Source organism: Cardiocondyla obscurior, linkage group LG04, assembly GCF_019399895.1.
Source record: "Cardiocondyla obscurior isolate alpha-2009 linkage group LG04, Cobs3.1, whole genome shotgun sequence".
In the NCBI taxonomy this organism is placed as follows: Eukaryota; Metazoa; Arthropoda; class Insecta; order Hymenoptera; family Formicidae; genus Cardiocondyla; species Cardiocondyla obscurior.
The window spans coordinates 6,590,588-6,612,848 of NC_091867.1; the positions used below are offsets into that span (position 1 = coordinate 6,590,588).

At 41.2% G+C, this 22,261-nt stretch overlaps 1 protein-coding gene across 11 annotated transcripts in view; it reads left to right on the forward strand.

Moving 5' to 3' along the window:
• Positions 1-22,261, forward strand: part of Glut1 (Glucose transporter 1) — a 36,841-nt gene that overhangs the window by 3,360 nt on the left and 11,220 nt on the right. For 4 of the 11 annotated variants that reach the window (XR_011545556.1, XM_070654647.1, XM_070654648.1 and 1 more), the window contains exons 2-13: positions 5,001-5,352; positions 6,708-7,419; positions 12,274-12,466; positions 13,117-13,227; positions 13,625-13,720; positions 13,824-13,984; positions 14,741-15,100; positions 15,279-15,510; positions 15,625-15,837; positions 17,710-17,934; positions 18,188-18,327; positions 19,929-19,958. Coding sequence is in view for 10 of the 11 variants with exons in the window: in XM_070654647.1 (XP_070510748.1) it covers positions 6,716-7,419; positions 12,274-12,466; positions 13,117-13,227; positions 13,625-13,720; positions 13,824-13,984; positions 14,741-15,100; positions 15,279-15,510; positions 15,625-15,837; positions 17,710-17,934; positions 18,188-18,327; positions 19,929-19,958 (2,465 nt within the window). In the remaining variant the exon portion in view is untranslated. Of the gene's footprint in view, positions 1-651; positions 2,091-5,000; positions 5,353-6,707; positions 7,420-12,273; positions 12,467-13,116; positions 13,228-13,624; positions 13,721-13,823; positions 13,985-14,740; positions 15,101-15,278; positions 15,511-15,624; positions 15,838-17,709; positions 17,935-18,187; positions 18,328-19,928; positions 19,959-22,261 lie in introns of those variants that run through there. The other 7 variants (XM_070654649.1, XM_070654650.1, XM_070654645.1 and 4 more) reach the window with 5 other exon arrangements.

Below are 22,261 nucleotides of genomic sequence, written 5' to 3' on the forward strand. Positions count from 1 at the left end.
CGGAGCTCTCGTGCATCGAGCAGAGTAAAGACTTATCTTCGATTCGTGAGGGACAGGCGGAAGTGCGCTTTCAAGACTCGCGCTACATTCTTTTTTCATTTCTTTTTTTTTTATTTCAAGAATTATCGCAGCGGGATTGATTAATATTTATCACGTGCGTAGAGAAAAGAGAGAAAAAAAAATGGGGAATAATGCAACGCGAATAAAGCGAAAACGTGAGATTTGCATCGGGTCGCACAGCATCGCGTCGCGGGAACGAAAAGTTCGGGCTTTAGGGATGATCTAAGGGATGAATCGAGGGACAGGCAAGTAGGTCGCGGGCAATACGGTCGTCGGAGGCGTCTCGCACCGTGAACTTCGCGAATCCGCGGCTGAAACTTGTCGGCCGATGTCGTGGCCGAAGATGCATTGCGGGAATCTCCACAGCGACGAGCCGACGTGTCTCGTTCTGGGGCCGACTTCCACCACCGCCACATTCGTATACGAGGATAAATTCAATCCCCCTGCGGCATCGCGCCCTTCGAAATAATCGCGGAACATTTTCCGTCTTCGCAGTAACAAGCGGTTATTAAATTTCGTCTCGCGATTATGAATAGAAACGACGCGATACCTTTCTTTCTTTTTTCTTTTTCTTTTCTTTTCTTTTTTTTAATTTTTGTAATTTTTTTTTTTTTTTGCGAGACACTGCACCCAATGCGGAAGAATTAACACTTCTGACATTTACGAGGCACCCTCGGAATGAGGTTCATTAAGGTCATTATCGTATAAGTGGCGATCTTTAAGTTGTATAGCTATTAGGCGGAGTATGAGTAAAGGACTTTATTTTAAACGTCAGAGGACTTTTTATTTTTAAGACTGCTTCGTTATTTTCAACAGGATAAGGAAACGTTTATACTTTTGTAAGAATTGACTTTGAATATTAATTTTTACGTGTTTTCCTCGTTTACTTTTCTGATATAAAGCTGAAAAGGTTTTTCTGTTAATTTTTACGTGAAATAACGACATAATCGATGAATCGTGCTCAGTACGTTTAGGTTTCCACACGAGAATCCATAAGAACGAAGTCAATTTATGCAATAACAGCGTCTCTAGGACTGATGACTAGAGATAGGGCACATGAAAAATCAACATTACGGCGCGTACATAATGATGCACATTATACAGACCATTTTACAAAGCACGCAGCGAAATTCCTACGGTAATCAGGCAAAACGGTTCGAGAAGAATAAAAATTCTCATCGGCAAACGCTTAATCAAATGAACTCGGGAATCATTAAAAACTAATTTGCGAATATTGCCCGATTAAAAACATTTGATGAAACAAGCCTGGAAATTTTCTACGATTAAAAAGAAAGCTCTAATTAATAGTCATTAACTAGCGGAAAAAGAAAGAAAGAAAAAAAAAAAAAGAAATTCACGAATTATGCCGCATTGACTCAATGCAATAAAGAAGTGACAAAGATTTTGCGCGACCACGATTTATCGAACACCCAGTATTTTTCGCGTTGCGCTTTTACATTACGCTCTCGTTCCACGGCTGCGAAATATCGCGGAAAACCGCGAAAGAGGGAGAGATCCGGCAGGCTTGGCGCGCGCAAACCTTGACGGCGAAACGACAGTGGGAGACTGTTGGATGTAAAAGGAGGACAAGCAGCTCGCGATTATTAGTCAAACGAAGATAAAAGCAAAGTGACTGCACGTAACTCGCGGTGGTAGGAGAAACCGAGACCGAGAACCTGGAACGAGAGAGACGTAGGCCGAGGGAACCGAGAGAAATCCAAATGAATTCAGTACAGCTCAGTACAGTTTCGTGTCGAGAACCGAGCTTTTCGTAGGGCCTCGGCTAGCGCTTTGATGCACCTTGATTTCCGCGCGACGCGTAGCATAGCTCGAGTACCATCGTCGGTGCACACCTCCGCATTCCAGCCAGAAACGCGAATTGACGTGCCCGGTGCGAGCGAACACAGGCGAAAGTGTTTCTAGATCATCGTCGAAGCCGCTGTAAATGTGTCTCGTGTCAGTGAACGCGAACTGGTTTCCCGCCGGCAGATGCCGTTGGAATTTTCACGACGGACTTTTCTCACGATCAGGTAGATTTTTCTTGAAGCGCTCACCTACGGAAGGTTTTCGCCGATGCAATATGGCTCGATATATTCGTAACCTACATTACTCTCGAATTAAGCCGCGGTGCTAATTGAACAGACGTCTTACGCGTTTATTTGTATTTTTAGGAGATGAATGTGATTTCGTGGTCTATTAATTTATTTCGATTTATTTTCAGGCCCCTTTATGTTTGACGAAAATTGTTTTATACGCACGGGATAATAATAATTATCGTTTCGCAATTTGTGACTATTAATGTTGATAACGATTGGTGCTTCAAGTCGGCTCTTTATCTTAATTGAAATTTCATGAGCGCTGACATGTGCCCGTAGTAGCGACATGATAATGGTATCACGAGGCATCTTCACTCTCGACTATTTTTACAGTTTTTGCGCTGTTATCTAAAACGATTAAATCGTACAATTGTAATTGAGACGGAAATAACTAATTAATTACGTAAGCAAGCAGCCAGGGAAAGAAAGAGGAAGAACGCAACGAGTCTGTATTTTACTCTGTTAACCGAGTTATGTTTATCGCTCCTCTCGGCAATCACTTTATTACTCCCGAAAGCTCTATATTTAAATGAACTTTGATCAATGAGTAAATCGAATTTTTATCGTGGAAAAATCGTCGCGTAACAAATGCTCTTTTTTAGTGACTCAGCCGCGCTTTGTCTTCGTTTATTCACGTGCCGGGTGTCGCTAGAAACGTGAAAAAGTCAGAAAAAAAAAAAATTGATACTTTGACAGAAAACGTCGGCGTGCGCCAGTTTTATATTCCTAAGAAATTCGGTTGTCGACCGATTCGGTTATTCACGGTTGCGTTAAAGCTTAAAGCGACCGGCGCGGTGCAATATTCATAGCGCGGGCGAGAAATGCGGTCCAGTCGAGTCGAAACGCCGGTCACATTCCGAAATTCTGACTTGACGTAACGACGAGCGAGCGAGAGATACCTGGCAATAAAGTCATATCGAAATACGCGACACGTTACGTTTACACAATTTGCTACAACAAATTCTTCTCGAGCCGAACAAGCCCGGCAGAGCTTAGCGACGGTCTCTATAATCCGAGTCTTCTCCGGGAACTCATAATTTACGATAAGCAGGTGGAATATAAATGATTCTGTAAAATCTACTGGCTGGAAGAACCTGGAGATTGTCGGAGCATGCCAGAGATATGCGCGCGACTGACTATACCACGGCATAAATCGAAGAGGAAATACGAAGAAATAAGCGAAATAATTATTTGATCAATGGAACGTAGAATTTTAAATACAAATCTTATCTGCGTGCGATGAGATTGTAGTTTCTGTCGTGTTTCGAGGTAGACAATTTCCCAACGATCGGGATTGCGTCACGATCTTTACGCCGCAATAACTTCTCTTGATGAGCTCGCGGATTAAAAAAAAAAAGTCTTTCTCCTAATTTTTCTTCTTCGTTTGCTTGCCGGATTGCGTGATCTACGCGTCGTCGAGAACAGATAAATTCGCAGCATCTAGAAACGATAATTTTACGCGACTTTTAAGCAAAGAGCGTAGCTCCCTTTTTCTTTATTCGACGAAATAATTTTGCGCGAAAGTCATGAAGATATTTTTAAAGAAAGTCATCGCGCAGTCTCGCAACCTCGACGCTGACATTTCCGCAAATGTGACTTGAATGCAATCAATTAATTGATTCTGTCATTTCTAAAGACTTCAGAACAAACTATAGAACGCTACAATAAGCTTAAACTGTCATTCCAACGGGAAATTGTCCATAGCTCCACTTTAGATAACGATTTTCATCTCACTCTGCCATCCTTGTAATAGAAAAGGCGCCGCTATTCTTTTCCATTATTGCGTTACCAAGAATAGAACGCCGGTCGCAACAATTTTTTATTATCCTTCTCCCAGTTTTACAACTTCATAGGTTAATCAAATTGAACTCTGCTTTTTTTTTTTTTTTGTGTCACGCAATCCCGTTTTATAAATACTAGAAAAAACCATGCGCGCGCTATTTTTTAAGAAACCCTAATTACAAACTAAGGAAAAAAAAATCATGCGACTTACCAATCTGCACGAGCTTCAGCGGAGTTGAAGAATTCTGCCGGTGACTGTAACATAAAGAAAAATATTAATGTAGACATGCTAGTTGGTTCATAAGTTTAACAAAAAAAAAAGTAAAAGTATTTTTTTTTTAATTTAATTTAAAAAATTGATATTCACCTAAAAGTTGCTCCGCCGATGCATGATGCCCCCCGGGCCTGCTCCTCCTCTCAGGTGGGACGTGTCGAGCCATCCTTCCACGCACTTGAAACTCGCGAACACCCCGACCGTGATTTTATAATCGCGAAAATTACTCAATAATCACTTTCGCGCGTTCCATGTTCGGCACTCGCGTTTATAAGAAAGCCGTATGTCAAAAAATTCTGCCCGAATACTTAACGAACTTCCGGAACGACCGACGAACCGGCTGCGGTTCGTTATAATTAATAATATCGGCAGTGACGACACTTTCGTCGACAGCAGTGGATGCAGCTGCGTCGATCTGTAACAAAAAAATATATATATAATTTAATAAACGGTAACAATAAAATCAATTATCAGCTATTCAAGCGTCACATAATTTTTTTACAGATAAGATCCTTCTCCCAGTTTTACAACTTCATAGGTTAATCGAATTGAACTTTGCTTTTCTCTTTTTTTTTTTCTTTTCTTACGTCACGCAATCCCGCTTTATAAATAAACGTCGCGTCAAAGAAACCGGAGTGCTGAGATACCGATAACGGTGTTATAGTGCTCGAGTTCGAGTTAATCATCGCATATCGAATTTTCGTTATCGCGTTTTAATCAGTAATACATAGTCAATGAGATATCGGGGCAGTCTTGTCGGGTACTGATTGTTCGCTCGTTTGTTACAGGTCCCTAGCACTGGCCGCCTTGTACCGAGCCCGACACCGGTCCAGTCGATCGAAATAAAGGGTGCCGATCTGAAGACGCAAAACACGCCGGTGTTTCGTATCCACGGTGGAAATCTGCGCTATTTCCACCGTGCCGTTTCACACCCGCGTCTACACCCTCGTTACCCTTCTTCTCCTTTCCCTGTATTGTTTCGGCGCTTTCCTACCCGCCGGCGTAATCTCTCGATAGCCGATAGATCGGATCCACGAGGCTCTTTCTTCGTCGGGAGCGAAGCGAGGAGCAGGTGCGAGACGAAACGAGTCGTGTCGTGATATATCATCGCCAGGCACAATGGCTTGCGAATTCTTTAAGGTGAGTCTGTATTTCCTCATCTATGATAGATGGCCTGTTTCGGGGAGAGGAAATCTCCGCGCGCCGCGAGTACAATAACGTCGATCATTACGAGTTCCGCGCGGAGATCCTCTCCCCCGAAACCTCGCGCTTATTTCGCGACAGACTACTTTCGGAATCGTCGTTAAGAAACATGACAGGCGCCGGATTTATGCGACAATTACAGAGCGCGGGGGCTGCTCAGCTCGTAATCAGTCCTCTTTAAGTATAAAATCCCGTCTGCCTCCGAGAAACGGTACCTACATAAAGCAACCCTGACGAATTATGGATTCGCATCGCTGCGGTAATCCTCGCGTACGCCGCACGATAACTCACCCCTATTTCTCTATCAGCAAAAAATATTTTCGAAACCAGGCCCTCGCGATCGCGAAAAGCATTTTGCAACTAAATATTTTCTTTTCTTTTTTTTTATTTTTTAATTTTTTTACTTGCAACAACTTGTGCAATTACTTGGTGATGTCGCGCGGTGCGTTTAAACGCATTTAAAAAATAGAAGCGTTTATTAATTGGAGTTGGCCGCGGTGCAGTTTTACGAGGGTGGTTCGCGCACTCTTGCAACTAGCTCGCAGGCGAAATCGCGGCTCTCGTCGCTGCGAATCACTCAGCGGCCGTCCGAATGTGATGAGTTTAGTTTGTTCACATCCCTACGGGCGAGGGACAACTTTCGCCCCGCCGGGGACGCACTTCGGAAGGCAAACGCTATTACATCAGTTATCCTTTACTTCGCTCCGGCGTCTCGTATTATTTATAATATGATATTATTAACGCGGGCGAAAGTTTCCGCAGGCAATAATAGCCGCGCGTAAACTCCCGTGAATCACTTCTCCGCGTCGTCTGGCGTCGAAGATGTCCGCTGCCGGGTTTCGCGCACACCTCCCGGAACACCTTTTAATTAATTAATATACGCGTGCCCGCCACGATGCGTTACAGATGGCCCGCGAGATTTAATATCGAGGAGAGCAGCGGCGTCGGCTGGAGTCAGCATTTCGTCAATTAGCGAAATATCGCTGTCATCGAGATATTCAGTATCGCATTTGCTCTTTGCAGCGCGCTGCTTACGCGCACGTGGATCAATGCCGGCCGCGATACGCGATATTATTTTTTCGCTGTATCGCGAATTTCGTTGGCTCTGCCTCGTAAATGTTCGTACTACGATTTTTGATAATAATAATCGCGGACAATGCGGCCGCTGTGAGCCGGCAAAGGAATTGCCGCCGGCATCGTTGGTGCACGTAGAACGGTTAATTGTCGCGCCGGGATGAAAGGCGAGGAGCACGACGCTGTCACCGCTTCAGTTCTCTTGTCTTTGGGCGCAGCTTGAACGATGGCCGATTCACGCGGCTTCAAGCCAATAAACCAGTTGTGGCAGAGCGCGACGGATCAGGATTCGGAGTGTCTCTACGAGGAGGACCAGGGCCGGTCCCAAGAGACGGACCGGCCGGCTGGTGCCGCCGCTCGGCAGCGGGGGCAGGAAGAACAGCTGGAGGACAACGTCGGCGGTAGCAGGAAGAGCCTCGATTTCGGGGTACAGGTTGGCGAGAGTAGCGACTTCTGGGGCGACTCGGGCCGGGAGGAGGCCGTCGCTCGGGGTGGTACCATCCCCCGCAGCAGGGCCGACAGCGGCGCGCGATCGCGCAGCGGATCGGTCGATCGCCGGCTGTCGGATCGAGCGCGCTCCCGGGATATCGTCGTCAGGGTGGAGGAAGAGCGCTATGCCGCGCGCAGGACCCACGTGGAGTCCGGTACAGGCGCCGTACTGCCGCCTCCCGCGGCATCCGGCCAAAAGCTGACCAGGGGGCGAGCAAGCTCTACCAACACCGTCGCCCGGTACTTGCACTCAGCCAGCACCAACACCTCGGCGGCGCATTACCATCACCATCACCACGGGCAACACGGCCAGTATTCCTCCGGCAGATCGACCGGCAGGCATCACCGCCACCATCATTCTAGTCGCGGCTCGTACAGTAATGAGACGCAGGAAGAGGTACAGGAGGACGATGAAGCCACTCTACGGGAGTTGCTCGTAAGGTACGTTCTACGTATGCGAGCACCTTACGCGGTACGTGGTAGACGAACACGGTCCCCGACTCCCCCAGTTGTCGGTGTACACCACTCTGAACCATCGGTTATCGCGTTATCAATACAACTTCCGTAATACACTACGCCAGCAGGAAGAAGAACCGTTGTTCTAAGTTTTGTTGATCCCTCGATAAGATACGAGCCATTGAACGAAACAGTAATTGCTATTACATTCTCCGCTCTCGTTTTGAAAAACGAGAGAACCTGCGAGTCTATAATGCGCAATGCGGTTACGTTACCACGATGCTTTTACTTACAAAGAGAAGAGTTTAAGATTCTGTCGCGTTGATAATTATTCATGAAACGGCTCATTATTGATAATTTATATAATTATCTCGAGCTCGTGATGTAATCACGGAAAAACCAACAAAGCTTTTAGAACAACCTGATGTCGAAACACGTTATTCAAGGACAATTGGCGTCGCCACCGATGTCTCTAAGAATTATCTGGATTGTTGAACGTTAGGCAGCGCCGAGAGAAGTTCGCGAAGAGATCCGTGCCATCGCAAACTTCGCGTCGGCGACCTAACGTTGCAAGCTACTCGGCGCTTTTTTAAAAAAATTACCCCATTTATAAATGACCAAAATCAGATTCAAATGGTTAAAAGCTCGCCAGTATTCGCATTGTTCGCGCCAGTTGAAACGTTAAGCTTCTACGACCGGACGCGGATACCGCGATGCAGAAATAACACCTGAAATTAAAAGAATTCAATTTTTCGCGTATTGCGCATAATCTCTCTTCTTTTACAACGACGGTCGTGGAGGATTAACGCCGCGAATGTTGCGAGCGTATGTCCGAGAATTTCTATTTAAAATATTGTTCTAACATAGCTTAGCCTTTAGAATTCTGTATTGACTTTCACATTAGTAGTGACCTCTTTTTAGGGCCTTGTATAGAAATCGTACTTTACTCTTTCCATGACGAGTAAAGCGTAGAAAAGTTGACTTTTTTTTCTTTTTTTTTCTTTTTTTTCTTTTTTTATTTTTTTTAGTCTCTATACCTATCGCATAAATCTCACGTGGCACGATCGAATCGCCATTATCTGAACGTTCAACTTCACCGATTTATTCTCAATCCGTTCTATTTCTAATATTGCTCCTCCGATCGAAGCTAAAGTCGCGTAATTTTAAACCCTCGATCAGACACTCGCGTTTCTCATGCAATAAAATTATGAAGAGCTGTACGTTGCGCTATAATGGCTGAGGAAAACGAGCATTTCTACACGATTCGAAGAAAGGAAGCAAATTATATAATTACAATGTTTTATATATACATACGTATATGAATAATTATTTCGTTTGCTCGATATCAAATGTACCTTCTCGCTTATCGCTGAATTTGGTTATTTCAACAACATGCTCGCTGGTTCGCATAATGGGCGGCTCCATCGCGCTAATGTTAACAGTCACGAGAGACTTGGCCCTTTGAATCTCTCACGAGTAACTTAGCTTAGTACCTCCGGTAGAGTGGCGTGTATGAGCTCTCGAGACTCGCATACCAATCAAGGGGACACTCTTCGCTCTCTTTTGTCCGCTGTGTTAAAGTGCGCTCCCCTCCGCCCTTCCCCGAATCGATAATACTCATTTTATCGATCATATAAGCTTCGCCACTGACGAAAACGACCGTGCCATTCCATAAACATCGTTCTCTCGAGAACCTAACTGTGTTGCAAATGCATCCAGGTAATTCCGGCCTAAGTGGCGGTGCCTTTACCTTACGACAAACACGTGCCGGCAGGGGAAAAAAAAGAGAAAAAAAAAGAAAAAAAAGAAAGAAGGGGGAAAAAGAAAAACGAAGAAAGAAACGGACGTCTTCCCCGCTTATTATTTTTATATAGACTCTCTATGTATTCGAGAATGCAATGCAAGGCTTTGTGCCGTGCCATTTCATCATTTATACATATGTCACACTCGCTCTTAAACTTATTCTTGTACATACTACACACTCTCGGTCTCATCTGACAAATCGATGATCAGACACTACCGACACGTACCGTTGTTATTAGAACTTTTTGGCTGCGGCGCTCGCAGGCTTACCACTGATTGCTCATTCCATTCGAAAATCATGCCTCCCTCTCGAAGTCAGGTGCACAAATAAGCCCGCAATAGCACCGCCAGAGCTCGAAACGAGGAGTAAAGAACGGGAAATCGGAAATGGTATCCGGCTTGGACACGGTATACTCGTTACCGGGACACAGGCAATTAGGTCTCAACGAAGCGACTCGCGGTGCAATAATTCTGTTGGTAAAAAAAAAAAAAAAAAAAAAAAAATTGCGATTGCAGCGGAACTGTCCACGCGATTGTAAGAATATGCTCTAAATGTGAGGAAAATTATCCCGCCCGTTGGCTTAACGGAAGAATTGCAATTTTCACTGTGTGCGTTTTTAGTATTTCAAACGTCACTCGCTTTTCTGTTAACGCAACGTTCAGTCACGAGCATAACTAATTAATCACGAGCACGATCCCGCCGCTCAGCCCCCGATGCTGCGTGTGCCGTAAGACTTTTCTTATAAGACTACCTCACGTGCCGTCGCTGTGCGACTTATTTGTGTGCGTGTCTCGTTTCTCTTTATCATACTCATGAGGTCATGCTGATTTTTTGTAAATTATTTTGCCGACTGTTCGTTCCGCATAAAGTGATGGGCCATTCGAATTGTGCAAGCTCGCTTGTGGACGCGGGCGTCTAGGCAGGGGTGAGTAAGCTGGCGGTGCGTCGCATGGTGATGTGTGAAAAGTCTGTCTTTCACACGTGACGGCTCCGTCTTCTTTTTTTTTTTTTTTTTTTAATTAAATATATATATATATATATATATACATATATAGAAGCGAATTGGACGTCACGGTTACTAAATGCGAGCGAATATATCATTATGACATGATTTTATGACTGAACCACGACTGTGTTTCCAAACTAGGTAAAGTTTTACAGAGTGAGATAAGAGAGGAGGCAGGGGCGGGCGTCGTCGGGCCTTATACCCCCTCCCACCGTGTACGTTACCGTTGTGGACAACCACTTGACAACAAGCAGTTCAGAGTCAATTGATTGGATTTGGTGGATAATCCAACGTACGTACATATGTCGTGTGAACAAAGCAAAGAACAAATAGATCTCTGTGAGATTAAGACGAAAAACTGAATCAAGAGGAGTGAGTGGGGAGGCATAGAGGCTACTGTAGTTTCGGAACACAGCCATGGTCTCCTTACCTCCCAGGTACATGACAACATCATCACTGCTCTCTCTCTCTCTCTCTCTCTCTTTTTCTTTTTCTCTCTTTCAATCTGCCCTCGCTCTTTTTCCCTCTCGTCTGTCTTTACGTACACATATCAAAAATAGAATTGTACCACTTAATTACGTTTTTTTTTTTTAAAAAAATCAGTCTAGTATTGCGTCACGATATTAATCTCTCGATCTTTGGATGCATAAATCACTAGCTGCACTCGTTCCCGAATGCGTCTTTCGAATGGATCTTTGAATGCTTAAATCCTCGGTCTACTTTGTTCCTCCATCTCATTCGTTCTCGATTATTCGAGTAGAGAAGTGGTACAATCCTTTGCTTGATACGCGTACAGACTTCCGTCATTCTATCTTTTTCCTACATCTTTTACTTTCCGTCTTATCTGTCCGCGCCTTCGAATCATGTGCTCATTCATTTCTGCTATCACCTATCACTCATCATATATCATAAAACTAAGAAACTTTCGGTCTCTTTCTTTTTTTTTTTTTTTTTTTTTTTTTTGCTTTATTCTATTACATTTTCATCTTGAGTCTCACCCTTTATGCTTGGCTGTGCACATCGACCGATGAGTTTGCCAATTCACGGAATCGTTGAGTTTCATGAACCTTCATGTACATGTCGTACACATGAAACGTGTGCGAGATTTCAGTCATTTTTCATTTTACTCGCACCTTCATGCATCGCGGCCATGAGAGATAATTGCATACATCGAAAGAAGCGATACGTAACAGACCGGTGCGCGAGAATCCTAGACTTTTCACGAACGGAAAGTATCGCGAGGATGCTTTTCAGCAAATATCTAGCCACTTATATCTACCTATGTCTATTTACACATACGCGAATTCACAAACTTTCATCTAATATGTGCACAGCTGCGAAAAATATATTTGTACTACTACTATATATTACCACTTAGTGCCTATCACCCTTCACACTCACCACACACACCCTAGACGTGCTTTTAGTGGCGTTTGTGTTTTGTCTGCTATCGTTTTCTGCAATTTGACATATTTATTACGTAAATATATATATGTATATATATATGTACTATGTAGAGAGAGAGAGAGAGAGAGCCGATTGTACATATATATATACGTATATATATATATGTATATATGCATACGTGCATATATAAATATACATATATAGCTATTTATTCACGTATTAATATAATATCACAACATCGACCCAACATTTCCCATGGCTGCCGAGCTAACGCCGGCTCGCCGCGCTTTCGAGCTCTCGGGGGTAAGGTGTTCTCGCACTTTGCACCTGTCGAATCGTATCTTTTTTCATTCATACACAACGTCACATAGCTCCGCATCCTCATACTTCAAGTATAAACGCGACGTAAACGCGATACGAGCGCGCCGCGCTAAGCGAATACATTCGCAGGCGGAGAAGGCTCGGCAGTTAAGCGCGGAGGTAGTTGGACTTATCTTAGGGACCTAGGCAACTAGAGCTCTAGCCTTGAACGTCTAGTGTCAGTGTGCTCGGCAATATTGTCGATCCTACTATCCCGTACGAATCAGCGAGATTCACGCGGGGATTATGTGTGTGGGGACAGTCTGCAGAAACAGGTCAGCGTTATGAGTATGAACCTGAGTGCCAAGCTGGACGAGCTGCAGCGGGGTGACCGCCAGCTGGAGACGACCGTCGCTCTCTGCGAGATCCGCACACAGCTGCAGGAGCTCACGAAGAGCGTTGAGTCCTGCCAGAGCGAGGTCACCGAAGTCAAGCGGGATATGATTACGATAAAGGTATTTCTAATCTGACGTCCGTCTTTCGCAATTTCTACCGATTTACATTTGATCCCGATCTCGATCCGAAAAAAGATATACGATAGAAAATATCGCCCTAAATAGATGTATTAAATTATACATTAAATAATATTAAATATAAAAATGTTACATGTATGTACATTTTGACTTTGTCACTTTGTGATAAATTTTTTTTTTTTTTATTTGACAGTAAAAAATTCAAGGGAACTGTTTACTTTATTTATTGCAGGACAGTAACGTTAACGTATCAAATTGCGGTAATTCGAAACATGTAAAGGCGTGTATGCGCTTAACGAATAAAAACAGCGACCGCGAACATTCGTCGTGATGTGTTAATATTTTATTTTTTAGTGATTGATTTATTTATGAATGTTCGCTGTTCGTTCGGTATACGTTCGCTAAGCGTATATACACTTTAAGAAAATCAAATCGTGTGCGTAGTCGTAAAAGAAAAAAAAGAAAAAAAAAAATTAAAGTTGCGCGAGTTAATAGAAAATTTTACGTCTAAGTTTAAGAATATATATTCTTTGCGTTATTGAAAGAGCTTTTACCGCCTTTTCAATAACGTAAAAAAATTGCGTTTGGTATGTACAGAAGTACTGGAAATGTACTTTTTTCTTGACACGCAGCAAGAACTAGATACGGTACAGCAGGTCAAGGAAGAAATAGAGGAATTACGAGAGTACGTGAATCGACTGGAGGAGCACTCCCATCGACGGAAACTTAGGCTCTTGGAGCAGGTGACTTCCGATGTTAAGCAGCGTTGCTTCACTTTTTATTTAATTTACTTTTGTTGCGTTAGCGAGACTCGACCGAATGCGGGTGTGTGCACATTTTACGAATTTTCTTTTTTTTAGAAAACCATTTATGATTTTGATTTTTATTTAATTTTTACAACGATGTATGGACTTTTATTTTTCGTCGCACAGCGCTTGTGCAATATTATTAATAAAAACGAGATGACTTTTTACGTTTTTATGTTTTAATTTCATTTTGCAGTTTGCATCCCCGTCGCACTTTCCTTCCTCTTATTATTTATGCCGCATGTATGCTCGTGTTAAATGTCGTGTGATGTGTGTGTACGAACGGCAATTGTATTTCATGCTCAAGTCAAACGTTAAGTCCGGGTGTTCGCAGGGACTGACGCTTTTCCTGTCGTACGCGATACTGGCGGCCGTATTGGGGATGCTGCAGTTCGGATATAACACTGGAGTGATTAACGCGCCTGAAGTGGTACGTCTATCAACGCGTGAAGTCGCGTCTCTGTGTATACACGGCTGGTATAATTTTGATAAGCGAACACTTGTGTAATATGCTGTGTCCGAATTGTTTGCAGAATATAGAGAATTTTATGAAAGACGTGTACAAGGATAGATACGGGGAGGACATTTCGGATGATTCTGTTAAGACGTTGTACTCCGTGGCCGTGAGCATATTCGCGATCGGTGGTATGGTGGGTGGTTTCAGCGGAGGGACAATTGCCAACAGATTTGGCAGGTCGGTGTCTGGCTCAGCTCAATATAAACACGTTATTTTCGCGCGACTATAACGAGAGATCAGCGCTTTCCAAATTATAATCTTATCGTTATTTTTATATTTTCCGAGTGGAAATTGATTCCCATCGTTACCTAATAATTAGCTTAACCAGTTCGTACGTTCATCTCGCGGCTGTCTAGCAAAACTGTCCAGCACTGAGCCAGAAATGTAACACTCAAAACGTACTAAGTACTAAAAGTATTACTAACTAATAACGAGCTAAAAAAGCTAGATATCTAAACGTTTCGCCGCGCATTTATATACATGGTCCGCGCTGGACAGTGATTAGACGACCGATACTAGATAGATTTTTTTTTTTTTTTTTAAATGACAACTTTATTTTTTAAAGACAGTCACTAAATAATAAATACTTTTTTATAATTTATGGCTAGCACTAAGCTAATCACTAGTTAAGAAATATATTTAATCTGCGCGATCTAACCACTAGCTGCAAAATCAGATTAGCTAGATAAATTTCCACTCGGGTTGTGTTATAAAATTATAAGAGTTACACTCTTTCATGATTTATTTTTAAAGCCACGTTTTTTGATAAATAAATATATTTATCTTGGTTTTATACAAATCTTTTTTTTAATTATATTTTGTAACGCCGCGTAATTTGGAAAGTTTCTAAAAAAAAAAAAAACGATAATTGTTGTTTAACTATAAAATAGAAAGAAGCGGAGATTAATGTTAGCCTTCTGTCCCGAACCGTAGAAAGGGAGGCTTACTGCTAAACAACGTGCTGGGCATCGTGGGGGCGTGCCTGATGGGTTTCACGAAACTCGCTGAGTCGTACGAGATGCTGTTTTTTGGACGGTTTATCATCGGTGTCAATTGCGGCTTGAACACCTCGTTGGTTCCCATGTACATATCGGAAATAGCGCCATTGAACCTGAGAGGCGGCCTAGGCACGGTGAACCAGCTCGCTGTTACGGTGGGCCTCCTGGTCTCCCAGGTGCTGGGCATCGAGCAAATCCTTGGAACAAACGAGGGTTGGCCCGTACTCTTAGGACTAGCTATCTGTCCTGCCATTCTACAGCTACTGCTGCTTCCAGTTTGCCCGGAATCTCCAAGGTACGTGTCGAAAATAATACGCAATTGCATAATTAAAATTTTTTTTTTAAGTGGAGTCCTCGGAAAACTTGATTAAAAAATCTACGATAATACTGTACGAATTTTTTTACATTTCAGTGCTTGTAACTACATACGCCTGCAATGTTAAACTACACTAATAGACGAAACATTGTTTCAGATATTTGCTCATTACTAAACAGTGGGAGGAAGAGGCTCGGAAAGCTTTGAGAAGGTTGAGAGCCAGCAACCAAGTAGAAGAAGATATTGAGGAGATGAGAGCGGAGGAACGAGCTCAACAAGCGGAGTCCACGATATCTATGACAGAGCTTATATGCAGTCCAACTTTAAGAGCACCTCTCGTTATTGGTGTGGTTATGCAACTTTCGCAGCAGCTTTCGGGTATCAATGCCGTGAGTAATAAATTTGTTTCACCGTACGATTTTCTTTCGTTATTTTTTTTTCTTTTTTTTTTTGTTCTTTTCAGTAATCGCGGCGATCTGATTGAAAATTGTTACGCGTTTCAGGTATTTTATTATTCCACGAATCTGTTCACTAGTTCTGGTTTAACGGACGAGAGTGCCAAGTTTGCAACCATTGGCATAGGTGCCATCATGGTTTGTATGACGCTAGTGTCTATCCCACTCATGGATAGAACAGGAAGGCGTACGTTGCACTTGTACGGTCTCGGTGGCATGTTTATCTTTTCAATATTCATCACAATTTCGTTTCTCATAAAGGTGAGTTGAAATTTCACCCCATTTTTATCAGACACGTTATTATTTATCGCTATATTCACTTATTGTTACTCTAATAAGAAATCGTAGCAGACAATTTAAATTTAGAATTGTCTCGTCGCTCGACAATTCACAGTGATGTCTTAAAACAATTAATTCGATATTATCGATTTGGAACTTCGTTTCTTTGTAAATATTAATTATAAGATCTTTTATTAACATACGTACGTAAAAAATTTAAAAGATTTTAAAATAACAGACGTATATTTTTATTTCGCGTTGAAGTGAATAAATGAGGTTTTCGAAAAAAAACTTTAGAAGCCGAGGAAATAAAATCTTAACTTTAGACAAATTCTGTGATAAAATAATTATGTTTTATATCAAATAATTCAATAGAGAAATTTTGTCGTTGTATAAATAATGAAGGAATGGAAATTCCAGACGACTTTATTTCTTAATATTTCTCCGTACTGTTAAGAATTGTACTTTACTCGGGAAAACCGCATCACAAAGAACGTGAATTGTAGCTACGTATCTGTGCTTTAACACTTCATGCACCTTGGCGAAAGGTGTATTTAACACTTTGTTCACAGCTGGAGTGCGGCACTGCACCGACAGTGAGAATCACTATTATATATATACATATATATATATATATAAATATATATATCAATACGAATTTGCATCACAAAATCAACTCATTTTAATTTCTCCCCGCCATTCATGTAGCCAATAAGTCACGTCCTTTGCCCGCATGCCGTTTCTTTCATTTGCGCTGTAGAATTTTTATGTCCCGATACATGAACACCTACATGTCTCACGTGAAAAATAAAATATTATTCGAGCAATTATTATTACTATTAACGTTGGTTTATTTTTTTTTTTTTTTAATTAAACGCGTGATTAAGAAACCAATGATGGAAAATCGAAAAAAAAAAAATTAAAAAGCAAGAGAGACATCAAGTGGCGCATGTATCGCGTATCGCACGCCGTTTTGTTATTCTGGCTTACTAGTGATTCTGCTTTTTAACAATCCGCTTCCCCATCCCCTTCACCACTGACGACCTCTTTCGTGACTGTCTGGAGGAGATATTTAATTCCCGTTTATTAATCAGCCTATGTTCTCTACTTGGCTCAAACCTGTCACTGTCTTCGTATGTCACATTACATCAACAATTAACATATTATGCGCGAAGTCTCTAATATATCAATTTACATCCCTTGTGTATAAATTTTACTAACGGTCCCTCAGTTGCCGAATGTTTAGCACTGACGCTTTCATAGAATTCAATAAAGAGTAATTCACTATTACGGTAGTTAATTATTATTAATTAGAGGAGCCGTCAAGTACGAATTTGCATCTCACCTCTGCGCTAAAATTACGAGAACGTTATTTTTTCCGTACGAAAAAAAAAAAAAAATTTGTAAAAAAAAAAATCTAGAGCTGTCGAATGAACTATTTAGATGTTAAGTCTCGATTCGGGACTGCTTGCACATGGATGTTCCGTACGTACGATTAATCGCATTATCTATACTCTAATTGAGGTCAAAGCAAATCCTGGCACTTATCATGAAAAGCAGCGTACCGTGCTTCACCGCTTAACGAGAGATTGTACTGTACATAACAAGGCACTCCGTCGTTATACGAAATACTTTGCCGCAATCACTTTGTCAATGCCAATGCCTTTCATTACACAGGGTTGAGCTGCGCACTGCATGCGGCATTACAAATTATTACGCATACGTTCGACGTGTATTATCCGAGCTTTTCAGTTGAATCTTCTGGCCTGCCGTATTCTTTTTTATTTTTTTATTTTTTTCCTGGGGCTCCTCCAGCCGCTCAGGAAAGAAGAACACGATTCTACTGCCTGATAGGAGTTCTTCGGCTATGTGCAGGAAATGATTGACTGGATGTCCTACATCTCGGTGGTTTCGACCTTGTGCTTCGTCGTGTTTTTCGCCGTGGGACCCGGATCTATACCCTGGATGATCACGGCGGAGCTGTTCTCGCAAGGCCCTAGACCCGCCGCCATGTCAATCGCAGTTCTCGTTAATTGGATGGCTAATTTTTTGGTCGGCATCGGTTTTCCAAGCATGAAGGTAAGATAATAACGGCCAATTGTCAACTTATTTCAAGCATATTCTCTCCTGCTCGCGATTTAAATAATCGAACGGAACGCAATCGAGTGATATCGGAAATAATTGAACGGAATAAGGACAGAAGGGAGCGCTGTAACGTGTAATCGCTACGTTAACGTTATTACGGATCGTAACGATCGCTGGGCGTAATCGTATCGGAATCCCAGATCCGATTTGATATAAACTCGCTACGTGCGCGTCTTGTGTGTTACAGAGTAGCCTTGAAAACTACACGTTCCTACCGTTTAGTGCATTTCTAGCCATCTTCTGGATCTTCACCTACAAGAAGGTTCCTGAGACCAAGAATAAAACATTCGAAGAGATTCTAGCTTTATTCAGGCATGGTAACGACAGGTATGCAGCACATAAGCAACTTACTACCTTCCCCAGTACGTACTATAATAGCAAAATGTTATATACATAGTTGGATATATTCTGCATCCGCCTCTCTTTAGTTTCTTTCAAAAGGAGGTCTCTGGTATATATTTGTATACCTATATATACGTATGTATAGCTTAAATTCGCGATAGCTCCTCCTCAATCTGTATCCTCGTATTATTTTTTACTCCACTCAGATTGGGTACGTTTTAAATTTAAGTGAAAAAGAAAAAAGAAAAAAAAAACAGAAAAAAAATACAAAAAAAAATTAAAAAAGTCGAAAGAGTCGAAATTTACATTTCGGAATAGGATTGAATCCTAATAACCCGCACAATCTATTTAATTGCACGAGAGAGAAAAAAAAAGGAGAAAAATTTAGATGAATTTAATTCTATATCGTACTCGATTGTACAATGTACTGTTATCACATCCGTCCGTACGTCCGTCCGTCCGTTTGTATTTGATAATGACGAAATTATTTCTTACTTATATTAGGGATTTCTCAAATATTCAAGAAAGAATTTTATAATTTACTAATACGACCCGTATACATATAGATATATATATATACATACATACATATTTTCTCTCTATTGTATTATAACTCTATCTCTATTTTTCGGGATAGTATATTAACGCTACGCATTCTTGCATGCATCGCTGCTTGTTCGAAGCAATAACAGAAGTCGAACTGTGATAAAGTTTCGTTTTTTTTTTTTTTTTTTTTTTTTTAAGGGAAGGAAATTAGGTTCCACGTATACGGAGTACATGACTTGTACATATTTCTAAGTAACGTGCTGGAGTAGTTTGTAAATTTCGCCTTGAGGTTTCGTCACCCCGCTTGGTTACCCTTTTATTGCAAATCCCGACATTCCGTATTCCTCCTTTCATTTAAGCTGTTGCAAGGGAATTACGTACATTTTTACATATACTTACTAATAAGATGCAATACTAACCGATATAGCAAGTAGAAGAAATAACATGCACGACATTGTGAATCATGTAACGTGATTATAATACGACAGGAAAAGCGTTTAAAGAAATGGAAACCGTATCCGTAGGTTATTAGTTTCCGGAAAAAAAAGTTGTAAATGCCACAGAACGTAATTTTAGCAATTTTATTTGCGGATTATTGCGAACAGAGTACGAATCAGCCGTCTCGCTGTTGAACCTCTTGAACGTTCTGTTGGATTTTCAGGGAGAGGGCTCGTGAAAACGTGTCCGCTCTTTATTACGTTTTAAAGACAGTCGGTTACCACCGATCTATTTCATTTTTTTTTCTTTTAACGACATTGCGATTTCTCTCGATCTCTTATGTATTACGAGTTATTTGTTCGAATCGCGATTTGGATATTTTGCTGTCTTACTATTATATTTTCAAGGCCAAATGGATATACATTCTGTTTGTTTAACGTACTGTACCTGTATCATTTCAATAAATCAATTATTTCCTGGTTCTCTGGAAAACTTTCTGGATAATTTTCGTTAATTTGTTTCCGTGTTTCGTTACTACGATGACCGACTATTATACTGTGTTCGATATATCGTAACTGTGCTTTCTGTGTTATTCGGAGCAGGAGCAGCTTGCGGGACAGCAGACTTTATGGGTGAGTCCTGCTACTACACATTTCCTGTTACTGTGGTGGCTTTGTTGCGAGATATATTATACCGAACATACCGATTACTACTTAACTGCATGAAGATAAATGACCAAAGACGCCACTAGTTACGTCCAAAAGAGGGATTATTTTTTATGCGCTGAATAAAACGCCCGTAATTCATCAGTGTGCAAGTAGAATATATCTTTTTTTTTTCTTTGCTGCAAAAAGCTGGCTTTAAAGCCATCTCACGCAGACGTTGGGACACATTAAAATATAGAAGAGAGGCAGATGGAAAATCTAAACGAAGGTTTTCTCTTCTCGTTTCGCCATTCTTATTTCGCTTATCGTCGTCTCAGACCGCCGTTGTTTGAGACGCGGTTACGAGGGATTTCTGAACTGTTTAAAAAATAATCCTGACTTAGCAACGCGATTATCGTGACTTCAATCCGAAGGCCTGGCATGTCGAAACATCTTTACTATCAGCTAATGCGAGTCTTATTGCGTAATCAGCCAGGCTGACTAAGATAATCAGATATACATACATAGCTGCATGAACATAACTTGTTATCATGTTGTATATATATATATATATATATATATATATAATAAGATATATATATATATATATATATATATATATATATATATAAATTATTCATTTTTCTTTTGTGGAGATACATTTCACAGTTTCTAAAAGTTCGTCAGGGCTATTATGTAATCGATGAGTAACGTGCATATATTATACCTGCGTCGCGATAACCCCGACGATGTTCGCAACTCCGCGCTCTATCACTACCGTTCAGAAGCTACATGTATATATTTCTTTTTTTTTATTTTTTTATTAGAAACAAATTGTCGTGTTTACAAATCCTTTCGATCGTACGTCACGCTCTCGTGTCCGAGGAAACTTTTGCGTGCCGCGAAAGCTCGGGCGAGGTTCGAGATCACGTACATAACAGCCCCGATTACTTGACTTCCTCCTGGAGCCTTGTATTCTACAGCATGCTCCTTTTAGCGTACATACAATGCCCAGTTAAATGTTTCGGCGACAGGCAGAGTCTTGAAACAGTTTTTATGTCGATAGCTGGCACGAGTTTATGGCGCTGTACTGTGCGACTGCATGTTAGTGCTTACGTTACTGTTTGGCGTACCAAAGTGATTCCTAAGTTGTGTTAAGAGATACGATACCACAATGTCTTTGGAATCGGCGAGCGGGACACTTCTGTAAATTTAACACCGCGCTTTCGGCACTTCGATACGATTCGTGAAATTGTGGCTTTTCCTCAGAGAAATCGCACGATGTTGAAATTCAAAATTACATTATATTGAACTTTTATTGTGCAGAACATTTTTTTTGGTCGCGATTAAAATCGATTTTGGTCTTAATACCTTTCAACAAAAATTATTTAAATAATAATAATAAATTTAAAAAAATATATATATATACATTTTTTTTTTTTTATTCTTCAAAAATTGTTTGCAAGAATCGTTCAAAAAAAAAAGATCTTTGGCGAAAAGCAGACAGTCCAATTACGTCGAAATCGTGCACCGAAAACGGAGAGTTAATTTTAACAGAAGCTGAACGAACGCGACTTCAGTTCGCCGCTTTTTGCATCGTTTTATATCGCCGTTCGTCGTCATGTAAATATCGCGGGTGTTGATTGCGTTTAATTAATTTCCCCGCGATGGAAGTCGATAAATTTTCCTTTATATGACCAGTGCAGCTCTCGATAAACTCATATACGAGATATATATATATTCTTTTTTTTATTCCCTACCGGTTTCTCTTTTATTTCGCGATTCAGGTTTTGCCGAAACATTCATTAACAATTTAAACAGAAGTCTGACCCGCCAGGGCAGCTAAATCGATTATGACTTAGCGAAAGTTTCGCCAATCTGTTTGTTTCGAGACAAGCTAATTAACAAGGGCCTGTAACGTTACCGTGCTTGCAATTGGATGGTAATTAACATTGGATCGAAGATAGTGCGCTTGTGAGCTTTTTCGCGTTTTAATACATTTGTATTTATCGCGTGATAGCCTTCGAAAGCGAAAAAACGGTGATGGAAAATATTAATTAAGATACAAATATTAAGTGTTTGATGAATTGACTCACACGCCTGTAAATTTGTTTGCTTAATGAATAACAAACTAACAATACGATCGCTCTGCAGCTTGTAACGTTAATGTTGAAGCGACTGTCTATGCTGAGTTGTATCTTGACTATCTGATTTAATTGCTCTTGTGTTAGCGCACAACGCGACTTCTCTTTTATTTTACAGTTCTATCTTTAATAGGCTAGAAAAGAAGA